Below are 27,215 nucleotides of genomic sequence, written 5' to 3'. Positions count from 1 at the left end.
ACGTTTTACAGTAAAACATAAAACTTTTACTTGCTGCTTTAATCTAAAATCGTCCTCGAGTGGAACAATTTGACCTTATAACGAGGAGTATGTATATGTACAGCTTGAAGATTCCTATATAACGCTTATTAGAACTCCAACACTAAAGAAAGGAATTTGTTCTTACCGCTGTTTGGATCTTAGTACTTGCATGGATCTTATTCTTTTGGAAGTGTATATATACACCTTTCTAGTGTCTTCTTCTCCTCAAAATATTTCCAATTCCCTCTCTAAATTAAGCCTATTATATCAATGGCTAAAGTTTACCCAAACAGGTCGAATAATTCCTCTAACTCTTATGTGAGCCCAAGGAGAGAAATATTCACTTTGTGGATGAAATCTCTAGTCTACCATGGAAATGGATGCACTGTTTATGACTCAAAAGGCCAAATTGTTTATCGAATTGACAACTACAACATAAAACGTAGCAAAGAAGTCCATCTCATGGATTCCAATGGCAGAGTGCTCTTTTCTATTCGAAATAGGGTAAGCATAGGTTGGCCCCTCACGTGGGACTGATTTTTTTTACGAGCCGAGCACGTAAAAACTATTTTATTATAACCCGAACACGTGAAACTTCTTTCTGATAATTGTTGGCGACAAGAATTATTCAGGACGTTGTCTGCTTTGATACCACTACAAAAAAAAATAAAAAAAATTAGAACAACTTATGTCGCCAAACAGTAAAAGCCATCGCTAATTCTTTTTGATAACGGATTAGCGATGGATTACCAAATAATCTTGTTAGCTACGAGCTATATTATATTAGCAACGAATTTCGTAATTAATTATTCTTCTTTTTTTTAAGTGTACATGTTAAACTGTGTGACCACTTTATCTAAAAATTTAAATTGTTAAGAAATTATATCTTTATTTATTTAATTATATCTTCAACGTTCGATACTAACATATTTTCTTGTTTTTTCTCCTCAGAAAGTTCCAGTTTTTGGACATTGGGATGGTTATAAATGGAGTTATGATGGAGTGACTAGTAAGGAGCTACCATGGTTTCGAGTGAAGAAAATTCACAGAGTCCGTAGAGGAGATAATATGAGCTATTATAATGTTATATTGGGATGTAATTCTGAAGCTAGTAGCTATAACATTATCCTTGGCACAACATCAATTAAGATTGTGAACCAAACAGGCAGACTTGTTGCAGAGGTTAGTCACTACCCTTTTAACATAATTAATCTATTGGATCACCTAAAAGATAATTATATGCAAACGTTCGTCGAAAAGTTGGATTAGTAATCTGAAAACAAGACATATTACATGTTACAACTAGTTATATAAGATACACTAATCGTGTTGAAAAAAGCATACATTGTCGGTGTTTATAAGTCATTATTTTTTCTCTAATAGTGCTTGTGACTTTGTGTTTATTATCAGGTAAAACAAAAACAAGCAAGTTCAGGAGTACTCTTTGGAAATGATGTATTAACACTGGCGGTGGAACCTCATGTTGATCACTCATTAGTTATGGCTCTTGTCACTGTTTGTGGTCTCATCCATCACAGAATTTGATTTTATTAGTATCAAGAGTAATAAGTTTAATTTTTTCCTAGTCACTTTTTCTGTTTAATAATCGTAATTTTTCTCTTTCCTTTGTTCTTGGAACAGGAAAAAGAGAACTTAATTATAGTTTGTACCTTGAGGAATGAGTTGTTTAGATGTAATCGTGTGATATGAATATTGAAGTGTAAAATTCTATTATAACTATGTTCGATCTTATTATATGCATTAATCGTAGTTCATGCTCATGCAAAAAAAAAAAAAAAAATCCAGTGAAAGCGGACATATCAATTGAAACAAAATCTTAATGATGTGATAGATCATTACCATTTTACAGACATTCTCTAGGCCTTACTCCACTTTATGGAGTCCCCAGCTTTTAAGATAGTGAATCCTATTTAACTAATTAAACCATCAAACTTCGATCAATTTGCTGGCACCTCGATTATTTCATCGGATACCTACTACAGTTGTGCTTCCTAAATGTAATTTAGATCGCGCTTTTGAAACGCAATTGTATTACCAATTATTGCTTTTTTGCTTTCGGATAAAACTGATATTCTACTAACACATAAAGGTTCTTGAAAGAAGAACTAGCTTATATACAACCCAATTTGAAAATATGTAAAGACAGAAAATAGAAAACATAGCTAACTAAAGTAACTCCTCCGGCTACAGCTATTCATAGCCGTCACACCAATATTAATTCTCTTCGATTCGTGTGTAACTACAAATGTGAAAAGCATCACTGCATACCTTTTACGTTCAGCCGTGTGGTTTTTTTTTTTTTTCTTTCCATGCACACAATACTAGGGCTTCATATCAGTCAGTTTGGTTCGGGTTTCAAAATTATCAGTTCAACTTATTGGTTATCGGTTTGTAGATATGTTAAACCGTTAAGATATCAGTTAATCGGTTGTTGTTTGTTATCAGCTTTATCGGTTTAACCGTTAAGATTTCACACAAAAAGTTTTTAAGAACAAAGAACCCATGCACGGTTTTGAACGAAAGAGAAATACAAAAAAAAAAAAAAAAAAAAAATAGAAACAAGAGTGAGAATTGAAAGCAATGTAGAAGATGTAAAAGAGACCCACTTCTTTTCTTTCCAAGGTAAAGCAAAAGACCATGAAAACTTGGAAGTTTTAACATTAAATCTAAATTTTGAAAATAAACTTTATAAGTTAGTAGTACCTGTTTGCGGTTGTCAAAGAAGAGGCAAGAAAAGCACTCAAGCAGAACCAACAAGTGATGAAATGCAAAACATAAAACCCCTTTGCTAATTCAGTACCCTTTTTTCTCACAAGCAATGTTTACTAGTCAAGTGAAATCGCCGCTTGAGACTTGAGAGACTGTTTATGAAGTGGAAATCAAATAACCCTAAATCTAGTCAAGGTACTTTGTATATAAAAAGGTAGAATTGAAATTAAATAAATGGTTATCGGGTTATCAGTTCACCCGTTAACAAAAATGGCTAAACCGTGACCCGACCCAATAAGCCAATAACCACAGGGCACCACCCAATACCCGAACCAGTAATTCATTAACCCAATAGTCGATTCGGGTTATTAATTTAACCGTTAATATACACAGCCCTACACAATACCGTTGTAGGAATAAATATGAACATAATCCAACCTTAATGGAGTATGACATTCGATGAAAACGTTGAAAAGATAAATAAAACACAATAAAAAAATGTTGGAATAGTTTGATACCCCACAAGTTTTATGTGAAGGTGAAAGACTTAAATACACTTCACCAAAATATTCTTCGACATTCCTAGATTTTATTTGGATATGTATAAGAGAAAGCTCCCTTAATTAGTTATTTCCTTTTAATTCTTTTTTCTCTCTTTTGTTAATATTAGCATAGTTAGATTAGCTTAGTTAGTTAGAACATGATTAGTTGGTTACTTATTGTATTAAATGCCAGCTGTGGCATTTTTGTAATTTAGGAGATATGCAGTTAGTTAGTTAGTTAGTTAGTTGGATATAGTTTCTCTCTCCTCTACACGTGTATATATACTTTGTTTCCATGAAATCAAATGCAGTTTGCATTTGCACAAACTCATTCTTCTCTCTATCAATTAGTAGCTTTCACTCTCTCTCTCTCTCATTTCCCTCTTTCAGTTCAAGCTTTGAAAGCTTCATCAATGGAAGTTATGGAGTAAATGTCACGATCCTTTACTTCAACATGGTATCAGAGCCTTGCCTCTTCTTCGATTAAACTCCGACTGTAAGAAATTACTTCAATATCAATCTTTCATCTTCTTTGTTGTCAAACCCTAGATTTTCCCTAAATTTTATTCGAACGAAATTTGAATCAATTTTCATCTGGACTTGTTGATTTCTAGTAGAGATAGTTATTCCTAGTTGAATTGTGATTGTCGCTGTTGATTTCTACTTGGGATTGTTGTTTCTAGTTGAGATTGTTGTTTCCAGTTGAATTACGATCGTCGCTGTCAATTTAGGTTAAGTTACGTTCGTTCCCTTTTAATCTCTGTTGCAGTTTCAAGTTTGCGTTAGTAATCTCTATTGCAGTTGCGAGTTTATGTTGGTGGTTATTGATTGCAATCTCTGCTGTGATTGTTGTTTGGTGATTGCTGGGTGTGTTGCTCTAAATCAATTGGAAATCGAATTGAGATCTGAGTTGAATAAGTAAAGACCATGACCGAAAATCGAGATAACTTGAATGCAATAATGGGGGACCAATTCGCATCGACTTCTGGAGGAACCTTAGATTCAACCAATCCGCTATACATGCACCCAGCAGAAAGTGTTGTTTCCACTTTAATTTCGTTAAAATTTGATGGAACAGGTTACAGATCATAGAGGAGGGGTGTACTCCAAGCATTATCAGTGAAGAACAAGACTGGTTTTATCAATGGAAAGTATAAGAAACCAGATCTCGATTCAGAAAATTATGCGCAATGGGAAAGGTATGATGATATGGTGACTTCGTGGATGCTAAACTCCTTGTCACCAGATCTGATGGATAGTCTTCAATATGTGAACAATGCCAAAGAGCTATGGGAAGAGCTTGAGGACAGGTATGATCAAACAAATGGTGCGAAATTATACCAATTACAGAAGGAGATCAATTAGTTGAATCAAGGAACACTCGATGAACACTCGATATCACTAGTTATTACACCAAGATGAGGAAACTGTGGGAAGAGATGAGTACTTTGGATGCAAACTCTCAATATAGCTGTCTGTGTACTTGTGGAGAAAAGGCTAACATGCACAAAGCTGAGCAAGATAGGAAATTGATTCAATTCTTGATGGGACTGAACGAAGTCTACACTGTAGTAAGGGGCAACATCTTGATAATGAAGCCATTACCTAGCATGGCACATGCCTTCTCCATTCTAGTGCAAGAAGAAAAACAAAGAGAAGTCAAGCCTCATTATAGGATGGCATTAGAGTCCACATCACTGAACGCAAGTGGTCAAGGAAGCACTTTACTGAGTGCAAATGAACAAGAGGAAATAATTTTAGAACAAACTACAATCAACATTACAACCAGCAGAGAAACTCTAGAAGAAAGTATGTGAACAACAATAGATCAAATTTCCCTCATAACAAGTCAAATTTGTTTTGTGAACACTGCAAGAAGGGTGGACACACAAAGGACAAATGCTATAGGCTTTATGGATTCACTAAAGGAAAGAATGTGGTGAATGCAAATAATGCACTTGGAGAAATATTCACTAACACACAGTCTATGAATCATAATTTTAAGCAAAGGGCACAACATCTCCCCAAAGAGTAGTATAGTCAGTTGATATCACTACTAGAAAGCCTGTAGTGTGGAAATGGAGATGCAACATGACTGAAGGAGCTGTAAACCTAGCAGGTATTCTTGCTTGTTACTATTCCATTACTGAAATTAGTGAACTTTCTTGTAAATGCATCAAACTTTTGGCTGATTCATGGATAATAAACTCAGGAGCCTCACATCATATGACCTACAACAAAACCTTACTGACCAATACCAAAATATTACCTTATCCTTTCTTAGTGACTTTGCCAAGTGGATATAAATTTAAAGTAAATGAAATTGGTGATGTTACCCTTAGTTCAGCACTGACTCTATACAAAGTGTTGTTGTACCTAGTTTCAAATTTAATCTGATTCTGTATATTGTTTAGCTTCACAACTTAGAGGTATAGTCAGTTTCAAGACTCTTTCATGCCTATTGCAGGGCCCTTCACTGAAGAGCCCTCTGGAGATTGGTAGAGCAAGGAATGGATTATAATTCTTGTGTCCAAGATACCACAACTGTTCTATGGGTAACTGTGACTCTCACCTCTCAATCTCAAATGTCAATAATGTTGCTATTGATAGGAATAACTCTAGTTCTTTGTTTTCTCATCCAAATGTGATTGCACCACCATCTCAAACTCTATTTGTACAAAACTCTCATTCAGCAAATAAAAGAGTCAGTCCTACATAGAGTTTTCATTCAAGTACTAAAAGAGTCATTCCTGCTGTGAATTCTTTTTTGCCTTCTGTATCTCATGGAAATGATGTGAATCACGTATGGCATAATAGGCTGGGACATGTACCCTTTGTGAAAATGAGGACCATCTCTTTAATACCTATCAACTTTGCACCAAAATAACTTTTTACTTGCCCTGTCTGCCCCATGGCAAGACATCTAGCCTTCCCATAATAAACCACCTCAACTAAGAAGATATTTGACATTCTCTATGTAGACTTATGGGGGCCATACCATACCCCCACACATGATCACCACAAATACTTTCTGACCATGGTTGATAACTATAGTAGATCAACTTGGACACAACTCTTAAACTGCAAAAGTAATGCACTTCAGACCATCAGAGCCTTTGTCATACTCATTGAAAATCAATTGCGAACAACTATAAAATGTATAAGATCTGATAATGGATCAGAATTCACAAGCAATGAAGCTCAAAGATTTTTTCAGTCCAAAGGAATCATCCATCAAAAGTCATGCCCTTATACACCTCAACAGAATGGCATAGTAGAGAGAAAGCACAAATACCTATTGGAAACTGCTAGAGCATTACTATACCAATCAAAACTGCCCCTGAGATATTGGGGGAAATGCATCCAAACTGCCACATACCTAATAAACAGGCTACCTTCCACTGTCCTTACCAATAAATGCCCTTTTGAGTTACTTTACCAAAAGAAACCAACATACTCACATCTTAAGGCTTTTGGATGTCTGTGTTTCCCAACCACACTCAAAACTCACAGAGATAAATTTGAACCTAGAGCAACACCTCACATATTTGTTGGGTACCCTTATGACACAAAATGGTATAAAGTGCTAGACCTAGCCAACAAAAGAATTCACATTTCTAGAGATGTTTTGTTTCATGAAAATGTCTTTCCTTTTGCTATTGCACCTATTGGTTTAAGTTTGGAGTCTGTTATGAAACTTACAATGCATGGCACAAATGTTTTAATTTCTACAAACAACAACTGTGTAGAGAGTCCTTTGCAGAATCAAGACATCACTAATGACATCATTTTTCCTGTTGGTCTACCTAACCAGCCTGATTCTCACCATGACGATACTGAACAGCAACAACCACAACCACCACTTGATCCATTTTTGAACTCTACTGCTCATGACTTCCAAGAAAATTCACCTCAACCCTTGGAACAAACTGCCACTCAAACAATTCAACCTAGAAGAACCACTAGGACTCACAATACTCCAACCTACCTAAAAGAATACAACTACAATTTGCCTAACTTGCAGCTTCACCTGTCAAACATCCACTCTCAACCCTCTCCATGAAGTTTTCCCTCAAAACCAACATGTGGCCTTTACTGCCTTAGAATTTAGTAGTCAGGAGTTAATTAGAAGCATTTCTCATGATTGTGAACCATCTTCATATGAAGAGGCAGCCTTGAATCCTGCTTGACCAACAGCTATGACTCTAGAATTTTAAGCTTTATATGCTAATAATACTTGGGATCTAGTCCCTCTACCTGCTGGAAAAACTGCTATAGGGTGTAAATGGGTATATAAAGTAAAGCACAAGGCTTATGGTAGCATAGAAAGATTCAAAGCTAGATTAGTAGTGAAGGGATACACTCAACAAGAGGGAATAGATTACACTGAGACTTTTTCACCTGTTGTAAAAATGACCACTATAAGAACACTCATTAGCATAGCAGTTAAAAGAGGTTGGGATTTATATCAATTGGATGTTAATAATACATTTCTTCATGGTGATTTACATGAAGAAGTGTATATGGAAGCACCACAAGGTCTTGAGATTCATGACAAGGGTCTTGTGTGCAAGTTAAAGAAGTCACTTCATGGTTTGAAACAAGTAAGTAGGCAATGGTATGATAAATTAGCTGCCTCACTATTTTCAAAGGTTTATGTACACTCCATAATTGATTACTCACTGTTCTGCAAAAAAAAGGGTTCATCAATAGTTTTTGTAACAGTCTATGTGGATGATGTTATATTGACAGGAACAGACTTGGAAGAAATTCAGGCCTTGAAATCCTTCCTACACCACCAATTCAAAATTAAGGACTTAGGTAAACTGCATTAATTCTTGGGTTTTTAGATACTATATAAACTAGATGGAGTATTGATTTCTCAAAGAAAGTTTACTTCAGACCTGCTCAAAGAATTTGACTGCATACAGTACTCCTCAGCCTCCTCTCCCCTTGATAGCACAGTGAAACTCAAAGAAACTGAAGGAATACTATTGCTTGATCCTTCTTACTACAGAAAGTTGGTGGGGAAATTGAACTTTCTCACAAATACTAGACTAGACATTGCATACAATGTGCAACATCTCAGTTAGTTCATGCAAAGTCCTAGGGACACACATCTGAAAGCTGCTTTTCATGTACTTAAATACCTCAAAACTGATCCTACTTTGGGAATTTTTCTATCCAATAAACTAGATTTCTCCATTTCAGCCTATTGTGATTTAGATTGGGCCTCTTGCCCAAATTCAAGAAAATTTGTTAGTGGGTATCTTGTCCTCTTAGGTGACTGTCCAATTAGTTGGAAATCAAAAAAACAATCTACTATCTCTTTATCCTCAAAGCAAGTTCTAGCATGAGCAAAGAAGAAAGTGGTTGGTGAACTTGTTTGGATGGAAAGATTGCTTACAGAGCTGACCATGCCATGCAAGCTGCCTATTCTAGTGTATTGTGATAGTCAAGCAGCAATCCACATAGCTAAAAATCCTGTTTTCCATGAAAGAACCAAGCACATAGAGGTTGATTGCCATTTTGTCAGAGATAAGCTACATGAAGGTTTGATCAGTCTGTACCACATTTCAACAACAAACCAATTGGCTGATATCTTCACCAAAGCTCTAACTGGTGTCAAACATGACTCAATCCTGCTCAAGTTGGCAGTGGACAACTCCCTTCCAACTTGAGGGGGGGTGTTAAGATTAGCTTAGTTAGTTAGAACATGATTAGTTGGTTACTTATTGTATTAAATGCCAGCTGTAGAATTTCTGTAATTTAGGAGATATGCAGTTAGTTAGTTAGTTGGATATATTTTTCTCTCTCCTCTACACGTGTATATATATACTTTGCTTCTATGAAATCAAATGCAGTTTGCACTTGCACAAACTCATTCTTCTCTCTATCAATTAGTAGCTTTCACTCTCTCTCTCATTTCACTCTTTCAATTCAAGCTTCGAAAGCTTCATCAATGGAAGCTATGGAGTAAATGTCACGATCCTTTACTTCAACATCTTTCTGTTTTTGTTATCCGTTTTCCATTTTCCATTGCACGCACTTAGATCGATTATTTCATTAAATAACTACTAGCTTGATTTGTTAGTGTGAATATCAGATTACTCTGTCAACAAAAATTTAGGGCGAGCACAAAAATTATCTAATGCTTTTTGTCTATGCAAAAATCCGATATCTAGCAATAATGAACTTAAGTTATATATATACACCATCAATGTAAGTATTCTTTTTACAGTTATCTTTACCTATTATAGTAAGAAAGATCTGCTGCAACAAAAGGATGGCCCCTATATACATTTCACTTTTTCTTAAATGAAAAAAAAGTATCACCATCATAGTGAACCTCTCCTCGCACTACAAAAAAAAAAAAAAAAAAAAATTAGCTAACCCCGCACTACAACAAAAATTGAAATTAGTTACTCACGTCATTGCTAATTTGTCGCTAAATAGCTCGTACCTAATAAATGTTTTTGATAATTCATTTTAAATAGGATTACTAACGAATTTTGTTATTTAGCTATGAAATGTGTCCATCGCTGCTTCATGTTTTTTAGTAGTTTTGTACGATCGAGATGTCTATTGATACCTTTTCAAGTCGTTCATTCAGTATGGTTTCTAAGTAATCTCTCACACCGGTACAAGATAATTAATCTTATTTTTAAAATTACAATCCCAAATTTTTGAAAGGCTTTATATCCTTGGGGTGACTTTGATAGTGTAAAATATTTTGACATCGACGATTATATTACTTTAAAATATAAAGGGTTAGCATTTCTTTTGAATTCTTTTAAGTCCTCCATATCTTTCTCTTTCGTGTTATATTGGGATTTTGGCACATTGATTCTACTGCTACTACTACTAAACTAATCACAAATAATGCAGGAGAAAGGGTTTCAATCAAATCAAATATTCTTATATTCGAAATACGCATACCTCTTCCACTCTTTTATTGACTCAATACTTCGTTAAAAATGTATTTAAGAAAAATATTCCTTTTCTTTTTGTCAAAGCTCACTGGATTAAATAATATGTATGCAACTTTATTTAGTGCAAACTGAACCTTTAACACCATACTAGCTAGGGAGAACACCGACACATAAATTTTATACAATATTTGACCATAAACTAAAGGTGCATCCCAACGTGTTACATAAGGAAAAAGATTGTATAATTGTTGGATTTTCCGTAATTTTTTTCATCTCTCTATGTAAATAACCCAATATTGGTTCACAGTAGACAACATCTTCACCATCTATATTATTTCGTAAGTGAATTTTCTAACAAAGTTAATTTATGCATTAATATCTAATCTCTATATAATATAAAGCTAGGCAAGAAAAGAGTGATGTGGCACCTCTCTTTGGCCAAGGATCACATTTATTTTTTTACTCATTTTTTGGGCATTTTTCTTAAATTTTTCTACTTATATTCTATATTATAAAACCTAGAAGTAAATTTTTAATCACATTAATTCTCTTAATTACCATGTCTTTTTCAGTTTAGAAAGTTGAAAAGTCAATGTCATTAATTTAGTGATTAATTATGCAATAAAACAATATTACAACGTAGAAATATGGGGCTTCTCCAACAGCCAACCAACTAAGAATGTCCTCCTCTTTGCCCTTATTTTTCTTCCTCCAGATGTTCTTGAATGGGTAATTATGCATTTCATTAGTGTTATTTAAATTTCTCACTAGCATAATATTGAAATTTTGCATATTTTGTGGGAGGTTTTTATTTTTCTTTTGAGGTCTGATAATGATGATTAAATTACCCATCCATGTGTTTTGTTCAAAAGGTCTTGACAATAGGAAAGTTGTCTTAAAATTTGGTTAATCCTAAAAAAAAAATTAATCTAACTTCATAAAACATGTCTTTCTCCATATTTTGTATCTTCACATGAATAGGTGAAAGAGTGCAGTGGCAACATTTGGCATCATTGATCACATTCGGGTTCATCATCTACTTTATATAATATTTATATATCCCTTTTCAATGAATACCGTATATAATATTTTTGGAGTTGATTCTCATAGGTGTTCTAGCATATTATACATTGAATAAAGCATGCTTTTACTATAGACCGTTAGAAGTTAGTTTGATGATATCAATTAAAATGCGATTTTGCTTTTTCATTTTCTTTTATTGTCATTTCTTGTAATACTTGGATCTAACTACAGTTCTATTTGTAAGTATTTTTGTTTTTTCCCTGTCTGATTCAGGTCCAAAAAATATGATTCCATATCCATTCTAGCTCTTCGTGTTATTTGTACGTTATTTTATTCAATATTGTTTCTTTCTTTTCCCCTACCATTTAGTACTGTATTACATTTTATGATGATAAAATTATAATACATAATTAATTTATAACGATGGCTTGGTTCTTATTATATTCCCAACAGTTTATCCTCTAATTAATCTGTTTATTTCTTATATTCTAGCTGTTTGGATTCTTATTCTTATTCTAATTAACTTGGATAACTAATGAGGAGGTAATTTAATGTTTCTACCTCTTATATATTTTTATATATATTTTAAATAATTTTTAATGGTTGAGTACTTTCTTATTCCTATTTTTAGTCCAGCAATTTTACTACAAATAACTTTTATGCACTAAATAGAAAAATTGTATAGTAAAGAGGTTGGTAACAAAATTAACTCATGGGATCACTGGGATTATCCAACATGACCTTCTATGAGGGATTTCTTCATTAATTCTCGAGGCTCAAATTCGAGATCTTTAGCTAAATATGGAAGAACCATCTCATTACATTCTTCGATGACGTTTTTTGCTAATACGATGTGAATATATAATATTTGTGATTAATTCAAATTCACTTTCATTATTTTTCACCTTACTGATGTGTCGTGACATGTACAACAATTATATATTTGTAGTTTTATTTTGTTTTACGTAATTTGCTGGTTTTATATATTGATAGCGGCATTAAATTATGATTTTGAACAAGTAGAACATGGAAAACTATATAGTGAAACATTTATTGCGTAAAGAAAAATAAAGAAATGTATTGATTCTTTTCGTTCCTTTTTATATTTACAAATAAATCTACTTTCGTCGGTGTTGTAGTGTTGCAATTTTTGTCTCTTTTGTATACAATCATAGGGATCAACGAGGAGGACTGTATATTAGGGCTGGGCATAAATACCGAAAATCGAAAAATCGGATCGAACCGAACCGAACTTCAAGAAACCGAAACCGAAAGAACCGAACCGAACTAGTTTGGTTCGGTGTTCGGTGTCCACCTTCAAAAAACCGAAACCGAAATAGCCGAATCGAACTTTGATGAAACCGAACCGAAATTTAATACATCACCCAAAAAAAATTAAAATAGTCCAGGCCCATTAAGTTTAAGCCCAAAATAGACCCAATTGTAACAAGCCCTCTTTTACTTTTGTATCCCTAATTTTCCACTTCAGTTGAGAAAATGAAATATCCTTAACAAAGATAGGTGACTAGGATGTGTCTTTAAGATTAATGTATGTCCTTTATGTATTTTCTTAATTATTCTTACTGTATGTATATAACACCTAGTAATCCTATATTATGGTTAAGGTTTTACTTTCTTGTATCCTATGTTTGTTTGATTTTGATTTCAATTTGTCAGTTTTATGTTTTATTGCTTTTGAGAATATGAATTAGTGTAAATGGAATCGCTTCTAATATTATATCAAAAAAACCGAATTGAAAAAAATGAAACCGAACCGAACCGAACTTCAAAAAACTGAAACCGAAAGAACCGTCGGTGTTCGGTGTCCACCTTCAAAAAATCGAAACCGAAATAGCCGAACCGAAGTTTGATAAAACCGAACCGAAGAACCGAACGCTTACCCCTACTGTATATACTATTTCGTGGAAGTTTTGTTAAGTTTTAATTAAGATAGAGGAACAAGTAATTGGTTCCGCTTCAATTTGTTATTCCAAATATATGTCCATTAAATTCATAAATTTTGTGGACAAGCAAAAATTCAATCATTCAGTGGTTATTAAAGTGGTCATGGGTTTGGAGATGTAGATAATTATCACTTTCTTATATTTTTATTCTCACCTTTCTAAAATATCACAGACAATATAATTTTAATATTGTTGACAAATGTATTTCTTGATTTACTGTTTTATAAATTACGTAAAAAAACATTAATATTGAAATTGTAGCTCCCAATGATAAATTTATAGATGCTATCCTCGTTTTCAGGGGCTCTAATCTTTCCAAAGAAGAATTCATTTAGCCAACCGCGCGAAACGCGGATTTATTCTCTAATATTAACTTTAATTTTCCGGTTAGACATGACAGTTATTACTGAGGAGGAGCTTATAGCCTATTATTTTAAGAAGAATATAATTTTAGAGGACGGTAGTTAGTAAATATTCTATCAGACACATCATGCAATGATATAAAGTGTGATTCAAGTACCGTCTCAATTTATACTTTGTGTTTAGTATTAACTTTTGTTATTCTTTTACATAATAAATGAAACATCTTAATAATAGTCGACTCTTAGGTGACCTTTTAGAAAAGTACCTAAAATTAATTGAAGTGTGTCGATATCAAAGAAAAATCAAGCTTATTTGAACGATTTCCAAAAGGTCAAATTCTGATTATATGCAATACAAAATACAGAAAAATTGATGTAATTTTTTTTTTCTTTTAGATAACTAATTGAATCGAACCATTTACACCCCAAGAAATATATTATGACAAAATCGGTTGTCTAAGTTCAAACCACATAGACTTTACATATGTGTGTAAGAGAAATAGCGCTAGAAAAAGAAGAAGAAATTGTTTTGAAATTATCGAAATCGTATATGAAAAATAAGTATTTTTGAATAGTAGTGGAAACTGCTTTTCATAAGCTGAAAGAAATAGCTTTCTCCTAATTACACATTTGAGAGCTTAGTCAAGCACAAATTACTGTTGTAATATTGACAACAGTATTTTTCAAATTCGTTAGCCGAACACAAATTGCGAATCCCCAAAAGAACTTTTTTGCTTTTGACAAAAACACTTTTCAAAATAAACAGATTTTGAAAGATTGACCAAACACATTGTTGTCTCTCTAGAGTACGTCCGTCCTTTGATTGGAATATAGTTCGATATTATGTTTATGAGTACGTAGGTACCATGTACAGCTAGAAGATGCTGATATAACGCTTATTAATTAGAACTCTCCAGCTAGTTCAAAAAGTATAAGAATCTAAAGAATTTCTTCTTAACGGTTTGTAAATTAGCCAAAAAGAAACCACCATCGATTCACTAATGTGTACATGTTTTAAGTGTCAACCGTCAATGCCCATATATATCTAGCTGTTTCAGAAATTGACTTTTTCATATATTCCCTTCTTTTTTCCTCTTTGTTTCCTTTACATCCTTTTCTACTTTTTTTAATAGGGAATAAATAAGAAGGGATAATATTAGCATTCAAGATATGTGGCTTAATAGTCAATTTCCAACGTATGTTTTTATCGGAAGATGATCGAAAATATGATATTTTGGCAGAAAATAGGTAGAAAACATTTTCGACACACCAATTTCAATGAATTCCTTTGGAAAATTTCATTGAAAATTCACATTTTTTAGTAATGATTTTGGAGATTAGGATTTAAATTATAGGTGAAAGAAGAAATGCAAGATGATTCCTTCTTATCTGTTGTGTTGGTGGAGTGAGCAGATATATGATGTAATACAATCAAGATGTACCTCTAACACCACTATAAAAATAAAAAATAAAAAGTAAGTTAATTAATATTTACACGTTTCTTGCAATTAGCCAATAAGAAGTAACCAAGAAAGTGGAAAACTTTAGTACTTGCATGGTTCTCTCTTCCCTTAGTTGATCCCATTTCATATTTATTCTTTTGGGAGTATATATACCCCTTTCTAGTGTCTTCTTCCCCTCAAAATATTTCCAATTCACTCTCAAAATTAAGCCAATTATGTCAATGGCTAAAGTTTACCCTACCAAATCAAACCTAAGTACAATTTCTTCTTCTTCTTCTTCTTCTTCTTCTTCTTCTTCTATTAATTCCTCTAACTGTTATGTGAGCCCAAGTAGAGAAATATTCACTTTGTGGATGAAATCTCTAGTCTACCATGGAAATGGATGCACTGTTTATGACTCAAAAGGCCAAATTATTTATCGAATTGACAACTACAACATAAAACGTAGCAAAGAAGTCCATCTCATGGATTCCAATGGCAGAGTGCTCTTTTCTATTCGAAATAGGGTAAGCATAGGTTGGGCCCTCACCTGCCGGATTGATTCTTTTTTACAAGCCGAGCATGTAAAAACTATTTTATTATAACCCGAACACGTGAAACTTCTTTCTGATAATTGTTGGCGACAAGTCTTGAATTCAGAACGTTGTCTGCTTTGATATCACTACCAAAAAAAATAAAAATAGAATAACTTCTTTCACTAAACAGTAAACAATTGTTGTTTATTCTATTTAGTAACGGATTAGCAACAGATTTACAAATAATCTTGTTAGCTACGAGCTATTTTAGCGATGAATTTTGTAGCTAATTCTTTTTTTTTTTGTAAGTGTACATGTTGTGTGACCACTTTATCTAAAAAATTAAATTGTTAAGAAACTACATTTTTATTTATTTTATTATATCTTCAACGTTCGATGCTAACATATTTTCTGCATTTTTCCTCAGAAAGTTCCAGTTTTTGGCCATTGGGAGGGCTATAAATGGAGTTATGATGGAGTGACTAGTAAGGAGATACCGTGGTTTCAAGTGAAGAAAATTCACAATGTCCGTAGGGGAGATAATATGAATTACTATAATGTTATATTGGGATGTAATTCGGAATCAAGTTGCTATAACATTATCCTTGGCACAACATCAATTAAGATTGTGAACCAACATGGCAGACTTGTTGCAGAGGTTAGTCACTACCTTTTTGAGATAATTATATTAATTTATCAAATCATCTGAAAGATAATTATATATAACCGTTCGTCGAAATCTTGGATTAATAATCAGAAAACAGGGCATATTACTTGCTACGACTAGTTAAGATACACTACTCGTGTTGAAAAAAAAATTACATTGTCGGTGTTTATAAGTTATTATTCTTTCTCTAATAGTGCTTGTGACTTTGTGTTTATTATCAGGTAAAACAAAAACAAGCAAGTTCAGGAGTACTTTTCGGAAATGATGTATTAACATTGGTGGTGGAACCTCATGTTGATCACTCATTAGTTATGGCTCTTGTCACTGTTTGTGGTCTCATCCATCACAGAATTTGAATATTAGTATTAAAAACCTGTTTGGATTGGCTTAATTTAAGTGTTTTGAAGCACTTTTGTAGTGTTTGAATAAGATAAAAAAAAAAGTGCTTTTAAACACTTATTTTCAAGTCAAAATAATAAAAATAAGTCAAAGTTATAAGTGCTTTAAGAGTCCTAGTTACTTTTTCTCTTCAATAATTGCAATATCCCTCTATAGTAGAACTTGATTATAGTCTGTACTCTGTACTTTAAGGGATGAGTTGCTTGGATGTAATCGTTTGATGAATATCGAAGTGTACAATCAATTATCTATGTGTCAGGTTGGACAGTTTGAATTATGATTTGTTACTTGACCAATCTTGATCCAAGCTATTGGATCATGACCTATTTATTGATTCAACTATTTAACTCGCCCAAATTTAATCTAAACTGCTCATTTGTCACCTCTGCTTTGATATATTCCATTTGTATATAAGCAGAGAACAGTGCATATGCAGCAAGTAAATTCACACAGCATGACTGATATAAAATTAGTTACATTAGTTTAACAAACTAGAAAAATTAGACTAATTGGATCCCTACACAGTTCAATATTTCTCAGAGGTTGGCCCAACCCCCCCGCCCCCGGTGATATATGTATGACACACAAATTGGAACAAAATCTAACTGATGTGATAGATTATTAACCATTTTATAGACATTCTCTAGGCCTTACTCCTATTTATGGCAGCAAAGTGAATCCGTAACTTCACTGTAGTTCAGAATAATATTTCTTTCTACAGTCCTACTATTACACATCACAGATTATAGTTATATACTAGCTTTCTTTTTTATTTTATAACAGTGATGTCTAGATCAGATTACACACACTTCGACTATTCCACTAGATATATGCTACCTCCTAGCGGCACTAGAAAATAGTTACTCCATAGTTTCACCTCTTATTCAGGTAAAACTCCTCCATTTCCCTGATATAACGTTAACAATTGGCCCTGAGGTAGTCTGATATATATGTTAAATTCTATTTTGGAAATGTTAAAGTCAAACTGCTGCCAAAATAAACTCATTGGTAAAGATATCCTACTCCCATTGCTCAAATAGCTAGTACCAATATTCTTATTTTGTAGATCAAAGAATGAAAGATTTCTGTCCATGAAATATGAAACCAAAAAAGAAAAGAAAACATCTATTCATAAACAGAAGACATTGCCAGTCACTACTCACAGAAACAACTGAAAGTACTCTTACACAACTTGTAAGTGAGACATATAACCTATTTGGTGAACTACTTTACATTCTTGTATAATATGCAGAGCTAAAGTCAAACACTATATGCTACAGACAAAATATAAAAAAATGGGAAAAGAGAAAAATATCTCACCAATATACATTTATTTTAAATTTTCTTTTTCTTTTTGGTACAATTCACATTTAATATTCTGGCAGAAAAAACCTGGTTTCATCATCTCCCTGGAACTGCCTCATAGGTTCTCTTTTTAGCGTCTTCGCAATTTCATTACAAGCTGTTGTCTTTCTCCTTCTACCTCAGCAAACTTGAGGCTTATTTCTGAATATCTCTCTTGCATTTCCTTCAGTTCATCTTCCATTACCTTGTTTCTCTCCCTCAGGAGTTCAATTTCGCTGGACAATTCCTCGAGATGTCTTGTATTAGATGCTGAGGCTTCAATTTCCTTGTCAAGTGAACAAACATTGCAGCTGCAAGGACAAAGGTATTCCAATTAGCAAAATGATAAAGAAAGGACACATTCATATTTCTTGTAAACTATCCGACCATGATTTGAAAGAAAAAGCTAAAAATAATATGAGAACTCGTACCTCTTCCTTGTCAACATTTGACAGGGATTTTCATCTTCTGCAAACATCGTAGATCCTGGACTTAGAACTTCTTCAATCACCTGTATCATATATGAACTAGCACTTACAATGCTATTCTAAGAAAGTAATACGTGCTAAAATTGCATGTGTCAATTCAAAATTGAACCGAGTTTCGGTACTTAAGCCATAACCTTGCAATAATAAGTGTATGCTCACAATTTGTTATTATATCGAGCAGTTTATAAGTTCTCAAGAGAAGAACAAACAGTTTGCTGCTGATATTTACTAAAGTAACTTAAGCAACGAGTTAGATGGCTTGGAGCTGACCTTTCGGGACTCTTGTTCAGAGAGCCTTTCTGCATTCTGACTGAGTTCTTCTAGTCTTCTATCTAACTCCTCTATTTTGTCTTGAAGATCTCTTTCCTTCTCCAAAAATGAATTTGTTGAGATTTCAAGTGTACTTTCTTTCAGCTTGATTTGACCCTGTTGGTCATTAAAATTTGATACAGAATTAAGACCAGTTGCTATTTCAAGAACTAATTCACGCAAGACTTGAGCGAGAAGGAACACATAAATATTAGTATTAGAAGTACATAAAGAAAATCTTCGTATATAGTAAGAATCAAAAATATGTAACAGATGGCAACTAATATTGGGTTAGAACTGCATTCAGGTAGAGTATGCTGGTAAATATTTACCTCAAGCAACTTAATCTTCTCTTTAAGACCTGCAACCTCTCTTGAGCCAGCAGATGTGGGCATGGATTTGCTGTTCCTTGATGTTGTTTTCATTCCATTAGAAGCTATTAATCGACCATTAGCATCCTTGAGCTTTTTATCTAGACCATTAAATGCATCCTCTTTCTTCTTCAGATCACCTTTTAATTGAGACACCTGTTTTTTCAATTTTTCTTTCTCCACCTCGTCCTCAAACAACATCCTTTTCATCTCATTGCACCTGGACTTAAGGTTATCTACTTCTGCATGCAGTTTCCCGGCTAATGCCTCCTTCTCATCCTTAAGAGACCTCATATTGTTTAATTCCATAAGAGATTCCTCGGCTTCTTTTCTCACTAATGCAAGCTTAGTCTCCATTTTACTTCTTTCATTTTGACCTTGTTCGACAAGCATTTCCATATTTTTAATTGATGTCCTCAGCTTGTCCATTTCTGCCATCAGGCTATTCTTCTGTTCTTCATGATCAGGAGATATTTTCTTGTCTGTTAGAAGATTTTCAATCTCGGCTTCAAGGATTATAATTTTCTGCGAAAGGTGCAGCTGACTTTCTTTGGCAAGCTCTTCTTGTCTCTCTATTTGGGTTGATTTTTCTTCAACTTCTGTCTGCAACTTTTCTATTTGACCTGACATTTTACTCACCTGGCTGGAAAGCTCGAAAACCTTAACTTCATAATGGTCTTTGATTGACTGAAGCTCCTCGGACGATTTCCGGAGCATATTTTCAAGGTGCATTTTCTCTAAGCGGAATTCATTAGCTTCATTCAGCGCTTTGCTAGCCAATTTTTCATTAGCCTCAAAAGTGGATGCCATTTGGACAGAGAGCCGTTTAAATTCCTCTTGAAGCCGCTCTGCTGTGCTAGCATTTTGCCATCTCGTCTTCCTCAAGGCTTCTTCCGCTTTTATAGCTCTCTTCTCCTGTTCAACTTTATCAAGAGTAAGCGCCGCTAAATCAGCTTCAAATCCCTGGGCTTGCTTTTCAAGGTCTTCCTCCAAGTTCCTCACTTGAGCTTCGAGTTCACTAATCGTGACCAAGGAGTCGGAGAGTTCTTCAGATTGCTTCTTCAGCTCATTCTCCAAGCTCTCGATCTGGGATTCCAGTTGACTTACAGAGGCATATGAAGAGGAACATTCATACTGCATCTTCAATTGTTCCTGTAGCTCACTTTGCTCCAATTTGTACGAAATGTCATGGTTTTCTTGCTTCAGTATCTCATAGTCAAGCGCAAGTTGCTCCATCTGCATCTCTAACTCATCTCTGTCTCTTCTGTAGATCTCGATTTTGCCATGTAGGTCCATGATTTTTTGCTCTAGCACATGTGTTTCCTTGGCATCGGTATGATCTCGCACAAGCTGCTCAAGTGCTTTTTGCTCTTCATCATCTTCATCAGTCATTTCATGCTTGGAGTTGGAGATAACATCCGGAAACTTTTCAGCATCATCGGGGGTCATCGATTTGTTGGCTAGGTTAGTGATTTCTTGGTTTTTCTGTCCCAACATCTCGTCTAGATCACGGACAGCAAGAATTAGTTCAGAATTTGATTCTTGCGTCTTCTGAAGTTGTATCTGAAGATTGGCATTAAGGTCCTTTTGGTAATTCAGCTCTTGCCTAAGCTCATCTACAAGAGCCTGAATATCTCCATTGTCATAAAGCAACCTGTCTTTGGACCTTGTCTCATCCATACGTCTCTGTGAGGCTTTAAGTTTATCGCATTCTTCCTTGAAAGAATCTCGTTCCTCTTTCAAGCTAGCTACCTCTTTTAATAGGTCCTGTCCCCTTTTGCTCTCCTTGACTATCTGTTTCCGAAGAGTCTGTAGTTCCAAATCTGTCATGTCGGCCTGCCTAGCCATAGCCATGAGCTCTGTTTTGAGCTTGTCAACATCCGTCCACTCCCATTGTACATCTGGACTTTCTTCAGGAACTGTTGTTGTTGAGATATTGCTATTTTGCTTCTGGGGAACCAAAACATGATGATTCAGAGAGGATGGAAAGTTTATCTGCTCGTGATGGCCCGTGTTGTTCTTCAATGGGACTTCAGAGGGTGTATCAAGCCCGGAGCTGCTTCCAGAACTGGACAGGGTAATATCAGATTCGCTTGATGTCCGGAAGTTGCCATTATTTCTACCATTTTGTGATACGGGTTTATTGGTAAGATCATCCTGTAAAATAAAGGACAAGTAATGACACAATCTTGTCAGTCAAGAATCAGAAAACCAAGAAAGAGGCATAGTTGATTGAATGACTGATATATGCAGCATATACACATGTTTGTGCGTGCATGTGTGTGTGTGCGCACGCAAGAACCAAGTGCAATTACAAGCTTTCAGAAATTGATCCCAAGACAGATTGGTCGGTATTTTTTGGTCAATTTTTGCCGTATTTTTTAGTAGTGTTTTTCAAATGTTAGTTGGACCAAAGGTGCTCCACTTTAGCAAACTTAAGGGACTAAAGATGCTCAGAATCGTATTTAAAGGACCAAAATAGTCCTACTCCCATAGATAAGGGATAGTTTGGCTAAAAACTCTCAAGAGTAAAGTCAAAATATGGATTCCAAATATGACCAGATCTGAGAACAGATCTTTTTTTGTTCCCTTAGAATCACACCAAGGTCTTTATGTGTTTACCTCAATAGGATTGTCTTCAAGTATTTCTTCAAAATCGCCATTGCTTAATTGTGATCTCAAGCTTTTGTCCTGAGTATTAAGTTGTGCATTTTCGATTTCTTCGACAACACTGTTAAAACACCAAAAAACAGAAACTTTTGTTTAGTCATTTAGATTCAACCTGCAATCAAGAACTAAGCACACAAAAAAAATGAAACACTTCTAGAAATCGGATAGCACCTTTGATCAGCAGAATCTTGAATCCTCTGTATTGAAACCTATAATTTAACAGAAACCAATTACAATGCGAAGAATTTACAAAATACCAATCCTAAAACATTTTTTGAAAAAGGGTTAAAAGACTTACATGCAACACAGCTTCACATTTAGAATTTCTTAGAGGAAGAGACACCAAGGACACCTTATTTGCATCTGCATAACTCGAAAAATCAATCGAAGCTTCGCCAACTAATCCAGCTTTTGAAGAACCCTACAAAGTACACGTACGAAGAATTCATTTAACTCACATAATTAGGACATAATGTAACATAACAAATCATAAACCAAAAATGTTGCTTACAGTTCCCACAACAAAGTTATAGATCCTCTCATGAATCTTCCCCGACTTTGGCTCTCGAACAAATTTCACAGTTTCGAAAACTGCATTCTCCCAGTAACAGCTCCCATCACGAGCCGTTGCCTTCTCTGATCTTACCGTTGCCTTTCCAACATCAGCAGGGACCACAGATACCATTAATGCATCTCCTAATACTTGTGACACCTATACAAATTAACCATTACACTTTCATTCAATGCATAACAGTCAGTCCTTCAACCACCCATTGTCCCCCTCCCAAAAAAATAGAGAAATTGACATAAATAGCTGCCCACCAAAATAATAGCCAGCAAATGTATATTTTTTGTATATTATTGTATAATACATTTTTGATACATAATAGTGTACATTTTTGTATACTTGGCTAGCAAATGTAATTATTTTTGACTGACCAGCCGAATGTGTAACTTGTCCCAAAAAACAACTTAAAATTGGAAAATGGAAGCAGAAAACAGCTCCATTGACAAGAAAATGCAGAATGATGTATAAATCAAAGATCTTTACAATGTAAGACCTTAAACTCCATTTTAACAAAAATCAACCATTTACCCCACTAATTAAATTGTATCATTCATGAATCTGGACATCAAATTACACATCAAAAAATTGTTTTTTTTTTTCACCCCCTTTTTTCTTTTCCTTTACTACTGTATAATCTAGAAAGAAGTGCAAATAATCACTCAATTACACATTTTTATTTCCAATGCATTCAACACTAGATAGAAAGAAAGTTAAAAAAAAAAAAAAAAAAAAAAAAAAAATCAATCTTTGACTACAAAATTTGCTCCCAAGAATGTAAATTTGTTAAAAAACTTCATTTTAGTTTCTTTTATTGTCAACAAAAAAAAAATGTGAAAATGAGAGTAATAATAGTACCTGAGTTGCATGAAATTGCAATTTGAATAAAGCTTTGATCTTGTTCTTTTCGCTCCTCCATCTTGAAGACTTAAACATTTTATTTTATTCACTTTTAACCCCTCAATTTAACACATTGTAACAAAAACACACCCCAAACTCTCGCCGGAGCTCAGTTATGAAGCTCCGGCGAATCTTGCCGGAAAATGACCATGCAGCTGAGAAGGAGACACGTGGCAGTGAGTTAAACAGAGTGGATGTAATGTGAACTGAAATTGAACTAAAATGGAGCTATTTTGCTATTTTTAGAGGTTTTACATGAAATGCTTGTGAAAATAATCAAGAATGTGTTTGAGAAGAGAGAGATCAGTAGATCTGAAGTGGGTTTTTTGTTTCCTTTCTATATTTCACACACACACACACAGTGCTTCTTTCTCTCTCTTTCTCTCTCTGTATCTTGTTTTGTGTGTATATATATATAACAGTTGCCTTTGAAAATGAGTACTCACATAGTGACAATTTACTTACTATATTATATTACTAGTAATATTTCTTCTTTTTTATTTTTTTACTTTGGCAAAATAATACTCCATCCCTTCTAATTTATGTGATATATTTGATTAAATACAAAAATACGTGGAAAATATATTCCGTCGTACCAAACACATCCATAGTGACAATGTACTTACATAGTTTATGTGATATAGTTTGACTGGACATAGAGTTTAAGAAATAAAGGAAGATATTTGAATCTTGTGGTAAAAAACAAGCCAAAGATATTTGTGTGATTATAAATCATCTCGTTAAGCGTAAAAAGTAAAGTTTAAAGTTAAATTATTGTCAAATAAGGAAATGTATCATTCTTTTTTGAACTGACCAAAAAGGAAAGCATATCACATAAATTGGAACAGAGAGAGTACTATTTTTTTTTAATTTGGCAAAATAGTACTCTCTTTCCTAATTTATGTATTTGTGTTTGACTAGACACGAAAGTTAAAAATAAATGAAGATTTTAAGGCTGGTGCATAAGCTTTTATTATTGTGTTGCCAAATTTTTCTTGATATCATGCTTTAAATTTTTTTTTTTCCTTTGTTTTTTTTTTTTTTTTTGTCAAGTCGAGGGTCTGTTGGAAACAACCTCTTTACGCCACAAAGGTAGAGATAAGAGTTGCGTGCATCTTACCTTCCTCAGATTCCACTTGTGTGGCTATACTAGATATGTAGATTATACTGGATATTATCTAAAATAAATTATAAATATTTATATAGTTATAAATAATGTTAAAATAACAAATTTAAAATTAAATTGTTACTACGGCTGGTCCGTTCTAATCGTCGTACTACCTAAAAGTAACCGGTCTAAAATAGTTATCATGTTACTTAATTTTTGTTCCTTTTATGTTTTTTTTTTTTCCCTTTTTTCTTTGGCAAAATAATTGGCTTTTGATGTTTTGTTTCTTTAACAATAAATGGCTCTATTGGTTTTATTTGTCCACAATCGGGGAAAGAGAAAGAAGAAAATAAAATATAGTAAAGGGAAGCTTCTTTGTCTTGTTTCAAGAATCTGATGATCAGAAGTAGGTGAAATCTTTTAGTAAAATTATTATATTAATTGCACAATATATAATTAACAAAGTGTGTTGCTACTCTTAAGTTCTGAATTGACATTAATGACCTTCAAATTATTCAACGAAGATCTTGCTTCACGGTCAATTGATTCCAATCAAAAAGATGAAAAGTGTCACTTTCTTCATTTTTTGTAAATTCCAAAATCTCAATAATTTTTTGGGTTCGAAATCAATTTGTGTTAGTTTTTGTATTCAAATACCTTTTCCTGGTGGGGTTTCATTTTACAACCTAAATTGCATAATGCAAAAATCCTTATTTTTTCTGTTTTAGGGTCTTCTAAAATGTTCGTTGCTACATCTTCAATCTATTCAACAATTATTTTTGGTAATATTCATTTTTTTGTTAAATCACAATCATGTTACTGTGTCAAGAATAATAGGCAGTCACTTGTCTATTTATGAACTTTCCTTAATTTCGCTATCCCTTAAAAGTTTCCTTTAGGTAAAATCAAAAATTATTTTGATAATATAATTGAATGAGTAAAACGATCATACTAGGGGCTATGAGCTAAGTGATAAAATGTGTCCTTAACAACTACATCATTATGTTTGGAAATTAATGTCTTTTAACCACATGATAATTCAATGTATTCATTGACGTCTGATCCTACGATGTAAATCAACCAAGACACATTAACATATCATATTCCTCTTGTTCGAACTAGGATTTGAAACCAAACTCACGCCAAGATTTTACAAATATGGAGTTGTCAATAATAAGCCATGTTGGATTAATAAAACATAACCTAATTGTTTTGTTTAAATGATAATCTATTCAATATAACTAAAAATGAAAAAAATAACTATTGTCTCAGGGAAGAATGTCTTTAATTTATTTTTCCTTTCCATTTTTTTAAGGAAAATGCCAAATCAGTCGGTGTAAATGAAATTAGGTGACCCTTAGTTGTAGGTGAATGGTCCATTACCTCTCTTTTATTTCCTTATAGAGACTATACTTAGACACATAAATTGTCATATCAATATTCCCTTCTTAAAAAAATGAAAAGAAAAGAAAAAATCGATTTGGTGCAAAACTTCGCGTGCCGGTAAATCATCATTTCCTTCTCTTATTTTCCTTTTTTATGTTTATGTATCTATTTGGAACTCGACTAATCTCGATTCGAGTCGGGAAGTCTCACTTTAGGAGTAAAGCATTTCCTACTAAAGACGACTAGCCTGTTTGGCCAAACTTCTAAAATTAAATTATTTTGAAAAGTGTTTTTTCCAAAAGTGCTTATAAAAAAAGTAATTTTAGCGAAAAACAATTTGTGTTTGGCTAATTAATTTTAAAAACACTTTTGAGCAGCAATTTGCATTTGATCAGCTTTTAAAAAGTGTTTCTAAGTGTATTTTTTCTCAAAAGTGCTTTTGGGCAAAAACTATTTCTTTTAGCTTCTGAAAAACTGCTTCTGTTATTCTCCAAAAACACTTATTTTCTCCTAAAAGCTTGATCAAACACCTCACTTTTTTAAAAATAAGCACTTACGAAAAAATAAATACTTTTAGAGAAAATTAAGTTTGGCCAAACATGCTATATATTCTCAAAACTCCAACCCAATACTTCCTATGATGAATGAGTACTTACTCTTCCGCCACAACTTCTAATATTTCTACTTTTGTTCCTTTCATTTATGCCTAAGTACACAAATTTTTCAAGAAAATGACAACCTAATTTATGGTGTCAACAATAAGATAGAGGATAAAATTGTCATGTCAGACAAAGGAGCTGAAGAACAAAACCCAAAGACCCTGTTGCCAACGGTCAGTACGGTTACGTGTATAATGGATCAGTTACTGATTATTTAATTTCCAGAAAAGGACCTTTGAATTAAAATAATACCCTTTTGCCCAATTATTTTATGGTTCTTTCGTAAGCAAAAATCAAACTCAATAACGACCCCTTGACAAAATGGTAGTATTGATACTGTATCGTATGTCTTTCCTTTGGTTTTTCTCTTTTACAATAATTACTCGGGGCGTCATAACTAATTATGTAATTTATTCGAAACTTAGATGGGATCAGTCGGCTAGAGACCAAAAATTATTGCTCTTTTATTGAGAGGCAAAGTCATCCTTTCTATAAATCAAACTATCAGTTTGGGAACTACATCGGCACGTTGCGAAGCACCAATCTTCGGGGGCTTACTCTTACATTTATTTAAATCTCTTGTCTAATACAAAATCAAAATATAACACGTATTTTCCCTTATTTCTACGCGTCATTAAGAAATGTAAACATAAAAAACCTGTGTAATATTTCCGAAAAAGGATATGATGGTGCAATATATATATGGGTTAAAAGTTTAATATTAAAAATCAAACTCCAACCCCAATAATAATAGCACAAGAATAATCCCTTCAAATGACGTAAAAAAAATTCAAATA

General features: G+C 33.6%; 3 protein-coding genes across 4 annotated transcripts; 2 read left to right on the top strand and 1 right to left on the bottom strand.

Annotated features, from left to right (window-relative positions):
* Positions 1–291: 291 nt before the first annotated feature.
* Positions 292–1,686, top strand: LOC132030501 (protein LURP-one-related 11-like). Its single transcript, XM_059420155.1, has 3 exons — positions 292–525; positions 973–1,203; positions 1,432–1,686. The coding sequence occupies exons 1-3, from the start codon at positions 292–294 to the stop codon at positions 1,564–1,566; spliced, it is 600 nt and encodes a 199-aa protein (XP_059276138.1). The 3' UTR covers positions 1,567–1,686.
* A 13,517-nt stretch (positions 1,687–15,203) lies between these two features.
* On the top strand, positions 15,204–16,895 carry LOC132030499 (protein LURP-one-related 11-like). Its single transcript, XM_059420154.1, has 3 exons — positions 15,204–15,543; positions 15,980–16,210; positions 16,441–16,895. Exons 1-3 carry the CDS (start codon positions 15,253–15,255, stop codon positions 16,573–16,575), a joined length of 657 nt encoding a protein of 218 aa, XP_059276137.1. The 5' UTR covers positions 15,204–15,252; the 3' UTR covers positions 16,576–16,895.
* An 833-nt stretch (positions 16,896–17,728) lies between these two features.
* On the bottom strand, positions 17,729–23,662 carry LOC132030498 (uncharacterized). Of its 2 annotated transcripts, none has more exons than XM_059420153.1 (9): positions 23,224–23,662; positions 22,312–22,533; positions 22,099–22,221; positions 21,972–22,009; positions 21,753–21,861; positions 19,092–21,287; positions 18,721–18,876; positions 18,394–18,473; positions 17,729–18,273 (listed from the first exon to the last, which is right to left on the bottom strand). In XM_059420153.1, the coding sequence occupies exons 2-9, from the start codon at positions 22,483–22,485 to the stop codon at positions 18,054–18,056; spliced, it is 3,096 nt and encodes a 1,031-aa protein (XP_059276136.1). In that variant the 5' UTR covers positions 22,486–22,533; positions 23,224–23,662; the 3' UTR covers positions 17,729–18,053. The 2 variants fall into 2 exon arrangements, with proteins under 2 accessions (XP_059276136.1, XP_059276135.1); XM_059420152.1 differs by having other exon boundaries at positions 22,312–22,512.
* Between the last annotated feature and the right edge of the window lie 3,553 nt (positions 23,663–27,215).

Source organism: Lycium ferocissimum, chromosome 9 (genome assembly GCF_029784015.1).
Source record: "Lycium ferocissimum isolate CSIRO_LF1 chromosome 9, AGI_CSIRO_Lferr_CH_V1, whole genome shotgun sequence".
Taxonomy (NCBI): Eukaryota; Viridiplantae; Streptophyta; class Magnoliopsida; order Solanales; family Solanaceae; genus Lycium; species Lycium ferocissimum.
Note: the sequence above shows the minus strand (reverse complement) of the source record. Positions and strands in the feature narration are given on the sequence as shown.